The sequence below is a fragment of the Centruroides sculpturatus genome, unplaced genomic scaffold, assembly GCF_000671375.1.
Source record: "Centruroides sculpturatus isolate CEXI.00-Female unplaced genomic scaffold, Cexi_2.0 scaffold1009, whole genome shotgun sequence".
NCBI classification, from domain to species: domain Eukaryota; kingdom Metazoa; phylum Arthropoda; class Arachnida; order Scorpiones; family Buthidae; genus Centruroides; species Centruroides sculpturatus.
The window spans coordinates 134,932-151,870 of NW_019385199.1; the positions used below are offsets into that span (position 1 = coordinate 134,932).

General features: G+C 34.4%; 3 protein-coding genes across 3 annotated transcripts; all 3 read left to right on the forward strand.

Moving 5' to 3' along the window:
• The first annotated feature begins 404 nt into the window (after positions 1-404).
• Positions 405-1,268, forward strand: LOC111636041 (histidine-rich glycoprotein-like). Its single transcript, XM_023381195.1, has one exon. The coding sequence runs from the start codon at positions 405-407 to the stop codon at positions 1,251-1,253; it is 849 nt and encodes a 282-aa protein (XP_023236963.1). The 3' UTR covers positions 1,254-1,268.
• A 925-nt stretch (positions 1,269-2,193) lies between these two features.
• LOC111636042 (histidine-rich glycoprotein-like) lies at positions 2,194-3,102 on the forward strand. Its single transcript, XM_023381197.1, has one exon. It carries the CDS (start codon positions 2,194-2,196, stop codon positions 3,100-3,102), a length of 909 nt encoding a protein of 302 aa, XP_023236965.1.
• Positions 3,103-4,778: 1,676 nt separating this feature from the next.
• On the forward strand, positions 4,779-16,360 carry LOC111636044 (protein 5NUC-like). The gene is made up of 8 exons (XM_023381199.1): positions 4,779-4,994; positions 12,871-13,008; positions 13,314-13,713; positions 13,792-13,989; positions 14,204-14,467; positions 14,563-14,724; positions 14,926-15,129; positions 16,023-16,360. The coding sequence occupies exons 1-8, from the start codon at positions 4,794-4,796 to the stop codon at positions 16,208-16,210; spliced, it is 1,755 nt and encodes a 584-aa protein (XP_023236967.1). The 5' UTR covers positions 4,779-4,793; the 3' UTR covers positions 16,211-16,360.
• Positions 16,361-16,939: the final 579 nt, after the last annotated feature.

Below are 16,939 nucleotides of genomic sequence, written 5' to 3' on the forward strand. Positions count from 1 at the left end.
GAGACGATGAACCTTCATCGTGTAATATTTAAGGACTTTTTACTCATTGAGTAAGTAAAGATTTTTAATTTAATTAAGAATATTTATTATTGTCACACCTATTTATTCCAATATTTAAAGAGGAGAAACCTGTGTATGACTTAAGAAAATTCATTATAATGCTCTTAGGATTTTATATTATTTATGAATAATAATTTATATTATGAAGATGGGTTCTAGAACAAAATAAAGTGTTGTTTTAATTGGTTTCATTTGTTTTCTAATTTAAATAATTTCAAATATTGCTGCTGTTTATTCGTGCAATAAAAATGTTTTTGAAGTATTTTATGAAATTTTTCTCTAAAATAATTTTTGTTATTTAGGAGCATTTGGCTTATTTTTCCTTCATTATCTACGTGTTTTGGATGCCCGGTGTTAATACCGAAAATAGCGACGAAGGTTCTATCGATTATCCTATTCGTTCGATCGATTTATTAAATTCTGGAAATCACGAGGTTGCGGATTTGGAAGTGAGCGAAACTAAACATCACCCTCACCACGAACATCACGGTTCGGAGCACCATCACCATCACGGTAAACACGAGCGTCATCATCACAAGCACCATCACCACGACGATGGTCATAAGCATGACGAAGGCGAACACCACAAATGGAATAAGCATCGCCACCACGACCATCACGAAGACGGCGACCACCATCACAAAAAACACGGTCATCACCACGAGAAACACCATCACGGCAAACACGACAAAGAAAGCGATCGTCATCATCGAGAACATCACGGCGACGGCCATCATCACGAAAAAAAGGGGGACCATCACCATAAGAGCCACGGCCACAAGAAGGACGGCTTTAAAAACTATTACCACAAAGAAGAACACGGCCACCACAAAACCTATCACGATCATCACCACGATGGCGATCATCACAGCAAACATCACGAAGACCACGATAAACACGAACACCACAAAAAGAAACATCACGGACACCATCACGATAAAGGCCATCATCACGACGACGAAGACGAACATCACCACCATAAACACCATAAAGGCGAACATCACAACCATCACGGAGATCATCATAATAAACACGGACATCACGAAAAGAAAGAACACGATCATCATCACAAAGGCCATCATCATCATCACGAACACGACGAACACGGAGGACACGGACACGAACACCACAAAGAATATCACAGCGGTCACCCTCATCACCATCACGATCATCACCACCATCATCATCACTAATTTAGCAACGGCGTGCGGATGGAATGCTTATAAATTGATTAATATGTGCTTTCAAAATTTGCTCAATTGATTTTTTTTATTTTTTTTTACTTTTGTATTACTTTTTATACCATTTTATAGAAATAAATGCTTTTGTATACGAAAGAAAAAATCACATTTCAATTTTTCGGCAGTTTTTAAAGCGAGACGTTCGAAAGTCGACAAGAAATCTTCTGTTGGCTAGAAGTATTTATGACGTATATTAACACGCAATTGTTTCGGAGGTGCGCGTATGTTAATTTTTAAGGCAGTTAGGATATCGTAAAGTATAAGGAAGTGTGAGGAATGACGAGAGTGAAGCGGAATGGACGATGAAGGGTGCAGAAATAATGAGAACGAGAGGAGGAGAAGAAAGAAATCATAAAGTCATCGTGTTTACGCTTCTAGTTGTAAATGCAATTTTACATACCGTTGCTGTAAAAATGAGATGTAAAATTGCAACGGAAGCCGCAAGAAAAGAGTAATTGTATGTAGTGTTTAAGGCCTTCTGTTTGCATAAACTTAGTTTTTGTGTAATCGAGATACCACTTTCGACTTTTCGTACGAAATCGGCCATGAATTATGTTGGTTATTTACTGTGGCATCGCTATTTACACACTTAACGGGATTTATTTTAATAATTGTACGCTTATCTAATTGATGAAAATATTCTCCTACAAATTTCATTAGTGGCATTCACATTGGCTTCTTGGAGTATTTCGAATGTTGTATTTCTAAATCAAATTTCGTCTGCATTTCATAGTATTTTACACAATTAGTTGCGAAAAATTCGACGTTGATTGGGAAATAATAATTTGGTAAACATTTTCTACGTATATATATTTTTTAATTATTAAAATATTTAAATTGAATTATCATATTTCTGCACGTCTGATTATTTAAATGTTTTCTTCCCTAGGGAATGTTAGCGTTATGCACTATATTTGCTTATTGGACGTCAACGACCGATGCCGATAGAGTGGAAGAAATAGAATTTACAGATTTCCCTTCGTTCCTCTTGAAATTCTTGAGAGATTCGCGCGGAAGCGAAGAAGAACTGGACGTTGCCGAAGGTAAACAGCACAAAAAATCTCACCAGAAAAGTAAAGAACACGGCAGTAAGAAACTAGAAGTTGCGGAAGGAAAACATCCTCAAGACAAACATCACGGGAAAAAGTATCATTATCATCGTAAAAGTCACGAGTTTCATCACAAAAAGCATCGAGATCACGAAGACGGACATAAGCATCACGATCATCATCACGGCAAATATAAGAAACACGGGAGCCGACACCATCACGAAGAAGGAAGCCATCGTAGTAAAAAGCACGGACAACACGGCGGCAAGAATCGTCATCATAAAAGCCACGAACACGGCGATCGTCATAAATCTAAACATCACAAAGAAGGCCATCGTCATCGAATACACGGAGATCATCACAACAAAGATTTGGGCCATAAGAAACACGGCTTCAAAAATAAATACCATAAAGAAGAATACGGTTATCATAAAACTTATCACGATCATCTGCGTGACGGTAAATATAAATCCAAAGATCGCGAAGAACACGGCAAACACAAGAAAAAACGACCCCAGAAAGTTCAACACCATCATCATCCCGAAAAAGAACACAAAGAAGAGCATCACGACGATCACCACCACCATCACGATCATCACCATCACGACGATCACCACCACCATCACGATCACGATCATCACCATCACGACGATCACCACCACCATCACGATCATCATCATCACGGCGAGCACGAGCACCACCACCACCACCACCACCATCATCACCACCATCATCATTATCATCATCGCTAGAAGACGATAATTATATCTTCATCGTATTCTATCGCGCTAATTACATTTTAATGTGTTGCCAAAATAGCATAGAATTTTGTATTTTTATACGTTGTATACAAATTTTAACAATAAAAATTTATATTTTACGACGAATTTCGTTTGTTATCTCCAAAGATCGGATGTTACGCCAAAAATTTGAAAAAGTAACCTCGGATTTTTAGAATTTTACAAGAATTTGTAAGCCAAAAAAAACAATCAAACAATTATTTCTAAAAAGTAAAATGATTTTATTTTAATACAACAGGTGTTCGTGGGGATCGTTGTCATCGGCGAGGCTTTCGCAGACCAATCGAAAGAGTTAAAATCGTCAGAGGCTAAGAACTACCCTCACAGCTATCATCACCATCACGTGACGAGCAAAGACGAACAAGGCAGACATAACAAAGAGGGTAGAGGAAAGAAGAGCGGAGGGAAAGTATACGAACAGCACGAGCAGTACGGCGACGGACACGAGCGCAACAGAGGTAGCAGCTACCTCAAAACCTTTAAGTACGATAGTAAATCTCCCAGAGACGAGAGCCACAACAAGAGAGACAAAGACGTAGAACGTTACAGCTTTCGTCGTCGGGGTGGTCGAGGAAGAGACAAAGCACACGAACTGAAAGGGTTTAGGAATGCCGATCATAAAGAGCAGCAAGGAGACGGTATGTCCTATCATCGCATGCAATATAAGGGAGATCCACCGGTGGATCACTCCGACAAGCAACAGAGGCGCCAGTACTACTACCGACCCCAAAATCACCCCGATAAACGTCATCACGACGACTTCCACGATTATTATCGTAAACCGTAAACTGTACACGCAGACTTAAATATGGTGTATATTAAAGTTGTTTGAGTAAATATTGTTTCTACTTTTTAATACATAATTGCAGAAAGAACTAATTAATGGGTTCGAATTTAAACCCATTAATTAGAATCTCTACCCCGAGGCTTAGAGGGTGAGAATTGCGAGTGCTGTGTTCTAATTAGCCATTAGGAGTTTCAAACATTCGAATTCCTAATCTGAGCCGTAAGAGGATTAATACGGGATCTTTCCTGTATTAATTAATTAATCCTCTTACTGCTCGTCGCGATACTATAATACATATAAATATATACAGGAGTCAACGACAATACAGTCTTTCAGCGAGTCGTGCTACAATAATACATTTAAAATGATTAACCTGTATGTAGAGCATCTATTTAAGTACACTATATACAGGTTTTTATATAAAAAAAAAGAGGGTAATAATAATAAAATACACGTAAAGGTAGGCATGAATAGGATTAAACAGTCGCCTAAATAAACACTGTGTAAGAAACACCAATAAAATCCTCCCAATTAATAATTGCCAGAACGTTTCGTAGAATAACACTTTTTCTTTAAGAGAACAGAAAAAACTCACACCCGAAAAAATTCCATTCTACATTTCCGTTTTTTAACGGAAATGACGTAAACACGTCATCTCGACTTTTGAAAGAAGGCCACAAATTGCGAAACGTTCGAACGTCGTATTAATTCCAACACCAGGAAGGGAAAACAGGTTTTTCGAACCGACACTTTTATATGGGGATTCCAAATAAATTTATCTCCCAAAGGGGGGAGAAACGTAAAATCACGTGATTTTTTTTATCATATCCGCGTTTCACGCGCGGTGACTGGCAGAATGTACAGTAGAGTGATGTTTATTGCGGCGGTGTTAGCTGTTTTGTTGCCCGGACATATTTGGACTTATCAATTAACGATACTTCATACAAACGATGTACACGCCAGATTCGAGGAGTTTAATAAATACGGGGGTCGATGTACCGAATCTCTATCCCAGAAGGGGGAATGTTTCGGTGGAGTGGCCAGACAGATGTCAAAGGTAACGTCGTGTTTTCGTGTATTTAAATTAAATATCCGTCTCGAAATTTTAAGTTTATTATTAACAAATATTATAACATTTTCTTTTTATACGCATGTAAAATTACTTCTGTATTTAAAAATACAAGTGATTAATAAAATATTATTATTGCTATCGATAAATTTACTATCGAAACTTTATCTGAAAGTTTAAAGGTTAATTTCGATCTTCGACGGACCTTCTCAATGATACTACACGTGTTTTTGGAACTTTCTTTTACTTGGGGATGACTTTTCCACATAAATTATTTCCCAAATTATCCCTAAATATTTCGAGACCAATCAATTTACAAACACTAACATTCGATCACACGCATAAGAATCGTTACCAATTGAACTGTTGTAACTCCTATAAACTTTACACAGCCTTATAACACTACTAAATACACTTAAGTCGCACGCGAAAGCGCACTATTCTACGTTGCCAGAGGCATAGAAAACTAATTTATTGTTCAATTTTATTCAATTATTTAAAAATATTCGATTGGAATATCGAATGTAACAACAGATATTTATTTTAAAAAATCGAAACATCACCCCTTCGCTTTACAACTACTATGCGTTGTTATACAATAGGCTACGATCTGCAATAAATAAATCCAGTTAAAGATATATTTAATATATGATTCGTATCTGTTAAGATTATAAAGTATATATACAGTGAAACCTGTGTAGTACGGTTTTGGACAGTTTTTACTGTATTATTAAAAAAATACAATGTTAAAGAACCGGTTTATGTTATACAATTATATAGCGTTAGAAAACACTAATATTTAAACCGTTATAAACATTCTGTTCGTGGCCTTATGGATAAATAAATTGTTAAATTACTTCGATATTGTCCTAATTGGGTCAGAGTTTTGCAATGTTTATTAATTAATTAAATATTGCATAAATGGTTTAATTGGTTTTTATACCCGTATGCAATTTAGTATAATGGATTTGTATTCGCGTACGATACGATTTATACCCATTGTATTTTGTGTTAATAAAGGTTACGCGAGTTAACAATATAGAATAGAGAGTGTTGTATTATTCAAAAATTTAAAAAAATCGTGACTATCGATCGCTTGTCTTCCTCTTCCCGTGTGAGAGGGAAATCTAATTTATTTGTCTTTATCGAAACGCATAAATAAATCGAAAGCGCTATCGTTCACATTCCGCTTCGCCGCTAATAAAATTGCACTTTTCGAGATCCAATTGTTATATACAGTATTTGCGAATTCGTCGTTCTATGGAGACGTGGAATATGATATAATAATTGTTGAGAGCCTTTAAAATTCTCTGTATGCTAATTCTACTCGCATCCTTCTATGTCAACACGCAGAATAACAAGAAAAAACTTTTTAGAAACAAATTGCGCGCTTCCTCGTGTTATTTTATAAGAAAGATCGTCATTTCGAGTCTGTCGAATTCTTCCATTTGTTGGATATTTAATATAGTAGAATGGTAATTTTAATTCGTTTTCACCAGTTTGAAACAATATAGAGAATTTGTTATTTGTTTTTCTCATATATAGGCCTAAGTAGTGTTTTTAATCATTAATATAGTAAATATTTAGTCAGAAACAAAGTAAACAGATAACGAGTCACACCGCTTGTACCGTTACAATGGGAAATGCCGTCTAGCGTACCGACGATTTTATTTATATTTACTTTCATTTAAATACTATTGAGTCGTATCGTATACACACACGTGTTAAAGAACACGATAATCGATGAGTAATCTGTACGTTTGATACAACTGGATAACACTTCAACGATTAATTCTGTGTTCATTTAGTATATTCTATTAAAATTATAAGCGAGTTAAATTTAGATTAAAAAATCTCGTTACTTCGATATATCGCATTTATCCGTATATAACGCTTTTTATTATTGCCGGATTATCTAGTTTACTACGAATAGTTATTTACTATGTTAAGTACAAACAGGAAATTAACTGTTCATTAATGATTAAAATAGTGTTTAAAAAATAAAAACGGGATTAAATTTTCGTTTTCTATTTTTAGAAAATTTGGAATTTCCATATCGAGTTTCATTTCTCCTTTACATTTACACTATATCCGGGAAAAGTATTGGCTTTTCTCTTAATAAGCGCATATAAAATAGTTATTCGGGAAAGAGGGAGAGGAGGAGGATGAGAAGATAGAAAGAAGAGAAAGAAAGGATTGATCTTCTCAACAGAGCAAACCACAAACCTATTACTAAACAAGGATGCTGACAAGGACGGATAAGAACGTGCCAGTTGTCCTTCTTAGCATACACATACAAACACACTGACATCATCCGGCCGCCCGATTGTGGGCTGGCGAACCCATAATGGGTTTTGTAAAAGAGGTCCTCTTAGTGTTCACGGGGTGAAAAGAGTAAAAAGAAACATTAATACAAACAGAAACATAGCTTACTAATACAAACACGCACGCCCTATTCACGACACAGTTTATAGTCGATGCGTAATACTGCTCCGAGTAATCACTCTTATAAAAATGCTTAAATTTTTAAGATTTCTGGCTTTATAACGAGTTTATCAAAATCTTAATTTCTTCTCTTTTTTTTTCGTTTCTAAATTCACTTTTAAATCGTTAATGAGAGGAATTTGTCTACCGGAAAAAGAGCTATTTTAATCGTGTCTACGGTGAAACCTGTGTAAACTGGACTCGCAAGGAACCGAATATTTTTTCGGTTTGGCGGGTTTTCGTTTTAAACAGGTTTTACTGTATATAATTTCTAATTTGCTTAAAGTAAATAATATACAGTAGAAAGTCCGTCAATCGGGTCACGATATTCGGAGTAAAAAAAAAAATGACGAACAAATGAATCTCGAACGATTTACTCGCGTACGGTGACAAAATGTAGTCATTGTGACTGAACGAGTAGAATGTACTACATACGATAGAATGGCTGAAGCGACGCCACGTTCGAGGAAAATTGAATACACGTCCGCCATTTTCCTTTTAGTCAAGGGGGAATGATATCTATGTTGTGTAAAGGCAACGAACTAAAATATTCTAATTCGTCGATAGTAACCGTCGTTGCCACCAAGAACGCCGTAATCACGATCACAGTCACTCTATATAGTATATTCTAGCTCGTTGTTGTGACTTAAATGTACCAGTCTCCCGTACCAGTTTCGGTTCTAATTACATTAATGATACATGTAATTATTTTAATTACGCGAACTTTTATACTCTAATCAAATTAATTATAAATGTAAAATACAGTATTGTAAATGTCAGTGTACTCGTATTATTCGTGTTTTTTTTATTTATCGGAGTGCACCTTCTCTTTGATTTACAAGAATTTCTACTGTATTTTAATTGTGTAACCCATAATGTAACCGTAATAAATGTAAAACCCATGAATTAGAGTTTGAAAATATTTGTAATCAATGGAGGTTTTAATGAGGGTTATCGATTGGAAGAGTGATTTGTGCGTTACGCTTATCAAATAATTAAAAGAAAGTACTTTTCGTAATTTAAGACTTAATGCGTTACATAAACATTTCTCGAACTTCAATTCAAAAAAGAACCGAAACTATTTTAAGAAAATTGATGCTTTGTCTGTATTTACACAATCTTTTCTTTCTCCATTTGCTACAGATTCGTCGTTAGTATCAAATATACCAGTCATCTACGTTATGTAGTTCAAACACGTAAGGGCCATTAGTACGAATTCTGTGCCAACTGTTGGAATATCGATTGTAATCGGTGAAATTCTAACTCGTTGCGCAACGTTGTTTATCAAGCGATGTTAAAGTAGTATTTTCACTTTTTCTCCTCAATCCTATATTATACTTTAATAGAATCTAAATCGAGAATAAATTTGTCGACTTTTAATAAAATACGCTCCTATTGTTATAAATTACCACAGTCATTTCGTTACTTTCCCGACTGTTATATATAGGCCTAACGTAGGGAATGTACGGCCCTGGGTCGACAAATGACTCCCCCAGATTTTTACATTTTTGAACTCGGGATACCTCGAAACGTCGAGAAATGCGAAACAAAATTCGGGGGTAATTTCTGTATGTACGGATGTTAGTGTGTGGGGAGGGCACGATTTTATTCACTCTTTTTGAAGCTTAATAATTCGCGTGCAATTTGTCGAAAATTTCTGAAATTTCGCGGGGAGGTTTGTGTATTAGGGGGATCGATACAATTAAATTTTTGTGATTAAAGATCAAAGGGGTGGGAAGATAAAGGGAGTAGCACCTAATGATCTTTTTACTCGTTATTAGCATTTACAATTTCTTTTTTTTTATAAAACCCAACCCTACCCTGGAAATTAAGCTTTTTGCCATTTTATACTAACTAAAAATATAAAAAGGATTTTTAATAAAATATCGCAACAGATGGCGCCACGCGCGCAGTTTTAAATGGTGCGGGGAAAGTTAAGCAACTGGTTCAAGGACTTTAAACTACAAGGATAGCCAGATCCCGTATATTTGTTAGCATGACCTTGGATCTACGTGACGTCACAGCAAACCCTCTACTTCAACACGACAGATCTTTCAAATAACAAAATACGATAAAATGTTAAATCATTTCTTAATTAATTATTAAATTACTACTAAATGTAAACTACTGTAGAATTTTCGGATTTAATAAGTGTACTGTACGTCAATAAATTTACAAGTCTTTTGTCTAATATTTATTTAACAAATTAATGAGCTATATTTTTTATTATGTGATTATCTTACTTAACTTTTTAATTTTTTTTCGACAATCACCATTTTCAGAAGGCATTCTTTTCAATATTTTATAGTTTTCTTGTTTAAGATTTCTATAATTAATTCTTATTATAGTTCTTAATTTACAAAAATCTTTTATTAAAGTAAAAGGTAAAACTGTTTCCACTGACTAATTCTGTACAACTCCGGGGCCTTTTTTATACGATTCATCGTGATATATTTCGAAATATTTATTCCATTCTATAATTTTTGCTAGCCATTCATCAGTAGGTTTAATAAGCCCTCCATAAGATAAATGTTGCACCCATGACGGAATGCTATAGTTGTAATGATTTTTAATTTTGTTAGTGGAATTAATTAAGTTTGGGTATTTTTCTTTATATTTATAGGCAAAATATCCTGCTATATACTCGACAGCATCGTAGGAAGTTTCTTCAGAGATTGTGTTAAAGTCTAGATTACATGTAGAGTTTCCTGAAGATTTATTTGAAGAAAAAGTAGTTTTACATTTAGTATATTGGTCTGTATTTTTACTCGATACTTCTACATGCGCTTTCTCTAAAACTTTGGGTATAATATATTCCTCTTGTCTTCGATCTGTAGTATTTACTTTTGACTCTAAAATACCAGGATTCTTACCTAAAATAATCAATCTAATTCTATGTATAGCATTTAATGGGCTCGGATGTTCATTAGGACCCCGGCTTCTAATTTGAAAAAAAGTTTTCCAGACAATCTTGATTTAAATTGTGAGTGCAGATGTATTTTATATCAAAAGTCGATTTCATATCTTGAAAAAGATCAATTAGCGATTTCATTGAGATTATCATTCCTTTCTGGAAAATTTGGAGGGCATTTTTTTCCACTCGCTCTCATTGTTGAGATTATTTTTATCATTTTATTTAAATGTTCTTCTTGTAATTCCGAGTCTACACCATATCCACTTTTGCTTGGAACAGAACCTTTTGGTGCATAGCTATTAAAAATGTCGAACCACATATTTATATCTCTAATATACGTTTCATTGATAATAATAATTGATTCATAATAAACGTTTCATTGATAATAATAATTGATTCATAATAAACGTTTCATTGATATTCACATTCAATTCTTTCCATAAACTTATGTTACTGCAACTACAGTCACTGATGCAAGCTACTACATTTTTTGATCAAACCCGATGTAAACAGGTTGCTTCCAATTTGAAAAAAAAAGGTTATTATTGCAACCATACACAGCACACCTAGCACTCAGTATTTTGTTCTTCACCTAACATAAAAATATAGCTTTAAATATTTAATGACTTATATTTAAATCATCTTACCTTATATAAAACTTAGTCAAATAAAACAATTACAGAAATATTAAAATAAATCACTTCGTTAATCACAAAATTGGACGAATATTAAAAGCGAAAACTAAACACGTGCACACCCTGCTCTATGTAAACAGAGAGGTCAGGACTCGTGCTGACGTCACTAACTTGCCATTCCTGGCTAACATTGTAGAATAGGGATCTGGCTATCCTTGTAGTATATAGTCCTTGCAACTGGTTGCTACATTTTTTTGGTAAACCTAATATAATTAGTTTTCAGAAGGTAATCTTCATTAATTTACATTTTGTTTTACCTCCGAAACGGCGCGTGTCCTACTTCGGTGTCATCTTAGCGGATAGCTAGACATTTTAGAAGGAAATTTTGAGGAAAATGTCAAGAATTCAAATTACAAATTGTGAAAATCACACAAGAAACTACTATTTATTGTCTTTCGTAAAATATGTCGAGAGCATTTCTTTCGGGCGAGTGGTTAAACATAATCGAAGAATTTAGGTAAACATTTCAATTGTCAAAAACGAATTTAGTAACGAGACAAAAAATCTAGTCACTGTTGGAAAATAATTACAAACATTGCGTATTCTTTTCTCGTTTTATTGTTCTAATTCTATAAATTCAACATTACCGTTTCTTTAAATTTCTTATTGAGCTGCAGTTTGAGAAAATTGTAAACCTATAAATTCCCACTGTATTCTGTTCTCCCGTCTGTCATTCCTTAATCTCGAGAATGGAATTAGACAGATGAAATCCGAGACTAAATATGAAAACTTTCCGGGCAGGAGGCCCAGATTATCTATATAAAACTATATAAGAAACTCAAATTTGCACCGCGAATCACGTTATTCCAATGCGGGGAATTTTCTGGGCCCGGAGAAAATTAGAAGGCTCGTAGTGGTTCCCGCTCCTTTTAAAATTTATGTTACTTTACTAACAGAAAGAACTTTTAAGATTGCTTTTTATTAATAAAAAACAAACGGACAACATATTTCATTAAAAAAAAATAGAGCAAAAGGGTTCCGCCTTACTCGGGGCTTCAGCTACCGGCTGTAGTTTGCATTAGAAAAGACTTCTAAGCCAGCGCTGGAAGTAATAGTTACGGGGACCACTTATTAAAGCCAACGAAGGTCTGTATAACCCGAAAAATAAAAGAATATCGTAATAAAGTATATAAAAAATACAATGCTCGAAGATGTATACGGATAATGCGAACCAGCTGCACACGGGAAGAAATCTCACAGCTAAAATCCGATTCCCTCCAGAGTTACGTCTCGTTACCGCCTGTTTACTTACCCGTATCAGTCGAACGTGTTCGCACCTAAATAAGGATACTCGTTTATATGGGAAGTACGGTACACGGTACGTCAGTTCACGAAACCAATGAAACACGCCTCTCGCCGTTTGAAAATTATAAGATAACCAATCAGGAATTGGAACAGCATTTTTAAACTAAAATCGTAACCGTAATAAAAAAAAACCAAATGGAAATACGCCTCGTACTGGCATTTTTTTCTTGTTGTTTTCTTTATCTCCGTACTTTGGTGTAGATTTATTCCATTAACACGAGTTCCTTCCTCTGTTGTTTCCGAAATACGTTATACCGAGGACCGTAAAATCGAGAATCGACGGTATTTCAAATTTTCCTGTTACTTTGTATTCTTCGCATCGGAGAAAATCCTCCAATATAATCTACTATAATATAACATAAAACGCTGCCGAGAACTTTTTTATTGTTTTATTGTATTAAATGAATGATATCAGTAAATATCACAATACGATTTATTAAAATATTATATTTTTATTACATAATAGGTAAGAGAAATTCGAGAAACGAACGACAACGTTATCTTTCTAAATGCCGGTGATTATTATCAAGGTACCTTTATGTATACCGTTCATAAATGGAAAATAGTAGCAGATTTTATGAATCGATTGGGGCACGATGCTATGGTAAGTAAACGTATTTTTCGTACGAAATACAACTATAAATACAAATACTCGGTCCCGGTGCCAATTAGATACCGTGGCTAGTGCCTAAAGAAGCTAATTTGCTATAAAAATCGACCTAAAAGTCAGTTAACCATTCTTATTACAGTTTCTATTAAATTGGTGGCGAACGAGACCCTTCGTGCTTAATAAAGTTATGACATTCATGAAATTTTTCGGCGCTCCATCTTATTAACAGTATTGGTTAACCGAATTATGGGCCAACTGGCGAAAGAGGTTTATTAAATAATTTATTTATATTCTTTTAGGCTCTGGGAAATCACGAATTTGATGACGGAGTGGAAGGACTTTTACCGTTTTTGGAGAACGTAAACTTTCCAGTTCTCGGATGTAATATCGATGTCGACGAAGTACCCCTTTTAAAAGGAAAAATACTTTCATCGATCGAACGTGACGTAGGAGGTGAGAAAATAGGGATTATCGGTTACGTAACGCCAGACACTTCCTTTTTAGCTAGTCCCGGTAATGTGTCATTTAAGACCGAAAGCGACTGTCTGAAAGAACAAGCGGAACAATTACACAGTAAAGGAATTAAAATTATCATCGCTCTCGGTCATTCTGGATTTAGGAGAGATCTGGAAATTGCTAGAAGTATACCTTATCTGGATGTGGTAGTGGGAGGACACACCGATACTTTTTTGTATACAGGTTTGAATTTTTGACCTTATTTTCGTAGTATGCCGAATAATGTATGTTTCTGAAATATTGCTATTGTATTCATTCTAGGAAATCCTCCTTCGATCGAGAAACCTCAAGGAAAATATCCGGTTGTGATCGATAAAGACGACGGAAGTAAGACTCTGGTAGTTCAAGATTACACCTACGGAAAATATTTAGGATTTCTTCGAGTTAAATTTACGGACGATGGAAAAGTCCAAAGTTGGACGGGGAATCCTATTCTTTTAGACGAAAAAGTCGAAGAAGGTCAGTGTTTATCTTAAGAATTTCGTCCGCAACTCTTCAACGTAGGTATTTCTGTAAGATATTACGATTGAAGATCAAATATAAAATTCAAACCATTACAAAAAATGTTCTTCTTAGCCACAAATACAATTAAAAACGCCTAAAATCAGAAAGTAGACTTATATTTTATTCCGGATATTCCGATTTTTATGGAAAATTTTTATGACGAATTTAGATCCTTTAATACAAAACGCCTTGAAGCCGTACGTTGAAGAAGTGGAGAAAATATCGAAAGAAGTGGTAGGAAAATCGCGAGTGTTGCTTCTCGGCGAAAGAAGTACTTGCAGGATGAGAGAATGCAATATGGGCAACATGCTAACCGATGCCGTCGTCAGCGAATTCACGAAAATGCCGAGAGATCGAGGGTGGACTTCGGTTAGTGTCGCTCTTTGGAATTCGGGAGGAATTCGCTCTTCCATCGACGAAAGATACGCCGACGGTAAGTTTATTGTTAGACCGTTTCTTCCTTTCAAGTTTTTAACCACGCGATTCTAAAACGTACATTTTTGAAGTCCCGTTTAATATTTTATACAGGAAACATTACCATGGAAGATCTCATGAACGTTATCCCCTTCGCTTGCATTTTCTTAATAGTCGAACTGAAAGGAAGCGATCTGATTACGGCTATGGAAGAAGCTGTCGAAAATTATGACGTAACGGGCGTTGACCCTCCCGGGGCGTTCTTACAAGTTTCTGGTAAATGAATTTACGGATTTTACATTAAAATTAGATGTAAATAATGTTTAACATCTGTCAATTTTTAAATCACTATTTTTCTTTATAAAATTGTATATTTTATACGAGTTAATTTACGAGTCTAACTCGTTAGACTAATAGACATAGATAAATGAATTTAAACGTTATACGACAGTTATGGCGTAGTTGTTATTATTTTAGGAATGAAGATTCGTTATAATTTGAAGAAAAATCCGGGAGAGAGAGTGGAAAAAATTCTGATTAAATGCTCTAACTGCAGAGTTCCGAAATATTTTCCTCTAAATACGACTTCTTACTATAAAGTTGCGATTCCAGATTTCATTTACAATAAAGGCGACGGATTTAAAACTTTTATGGAAAAGTCCACGTCCGTTATTAGTACCGGTAAGGTTTTTCTTTGTTTCGTTAACTAGACCAGAGATAGAGAACTTTTTTTGGGAAGGCTCCGCAATGCGGGTTGCATTAAGTGTATACGATAAATACGCGCGAGCGATACGTATACGCATCGAAATAAATGTTTTTTATTCGACGATACGTTTCAAAATTTACGACGGAACAACTAAACTTATACCCTCAAAAATCCATAAAAAGCCTGGGGTTTTCTGTCTTCGAATTAGACTATTATATTATCGAATAGGTAAGTTTATACATATTAAATAAATTAAATTTATATCAAATTTAGGAAGACATTTCTTAAAAGTCGACCGTTCGATCGATAGATTACGCGTAAGATTAGAAATTAAAGTTAATGCATTTCGTATATAAATGCTATACACACGAAATGGCCGGTGTTCCACGGAAAATTACGAGTGCCGAGTCAAAAAGGTGGCGATAATCAACGGATTTTTTAAATCTTTCGTTATTTAACGGCTCCACAATTTAAACGATTAAACTAAACGAGGTGGTACGTATTCGACGAAACACGACGATTTGTATTCGGCAAACTGCACAGTTATCGAAACGATGACGATCGTCCTTGACAAGCGCGCAATCTTCTAAGAAATTGTTTTGAAAGAAACAGAACGGCTGTTCTTTAATTCGTAGAATATTTTAAAATATATATATATAATTTACTTATTAATTTATCTAAATATTAAATGGAACAATTTATATTCACGTTTCTAATATTAAATTTTAAAAGTTGGCGGTGTAAAATTACGTTGCTCACCCGCGTATTTATTTTATGTTATATCGAATGTATTCGCTTATTTATATTTTGTATTAAATGCCAACCGATGTAAAATATTAAATATATATTTATTTATTTTTAAATTTAGGTTTAGAGGATAGTGACATTATTAAATCGTATTTACGAACTTCTTCTCCACTCGTCGTCGGTGTAGAAGATAGAATAAGTTTCCAAGACGAAAACCGGTGTTTAAAGTCGACGAATTTTCAATCTTCCAATAGGAAAGTTAATACTTTATTAATTATTCTTTCGGTCATTTATTCTTATCTACGTTAGAATCGCTTATCTTCTATCGTCTATACTATATAGGCCTATATATAGGCCCTATTGTTTGTTTTATATTTTACTGTATTATTTTGTATCAAACTGCTGATAAGATAAGCGCTTAACCTAATAATAATTTACATCTTATATATTAAAAGATATAATAATAATAGGCCTATATTCTGGAATATCTTTCATTAAAAATACTTATTTTAATTTCTAATCCGTTATAATAGACGTAATTATTCTTAAATATCGGGAATCAAATATAATTTCGGGAATAGAAATAGGAATTTAACACTCCGAAGCTCTTCTCCTTATTGTGCATCGCATTTAAATCTATGACTGGCATCCACTCATCATCGTGTCTCATTTTTATAGAATCCAATTTAATTCGTAAGCGTACTAATTTAGTATCTTATTAGTAATTTTGGATTTTCGGACAAAATTCGGTGTAAATTGTAAACCGTCCGGCCGAATCCCGGACAATATAACCTACTTTACTGTATAAATTGTAGATATTTATGTAAATCGGTAATTTTAAGATATTTGGTAAAAGTTTATATTCTTGAAATAAAGAATTTGATTGTTTCTGGTTGTTCTATAACTTCTGTTTAAGTAAAATAACCATAGAAACTGCATCTTATAAATTAAAATTCCGCGTAATTCGTACTACGAAACGAACCACGCCATTTAAAAGTACGCAAACGTTGGGGAAGATTTAAAAAAGTGCATTTTAAT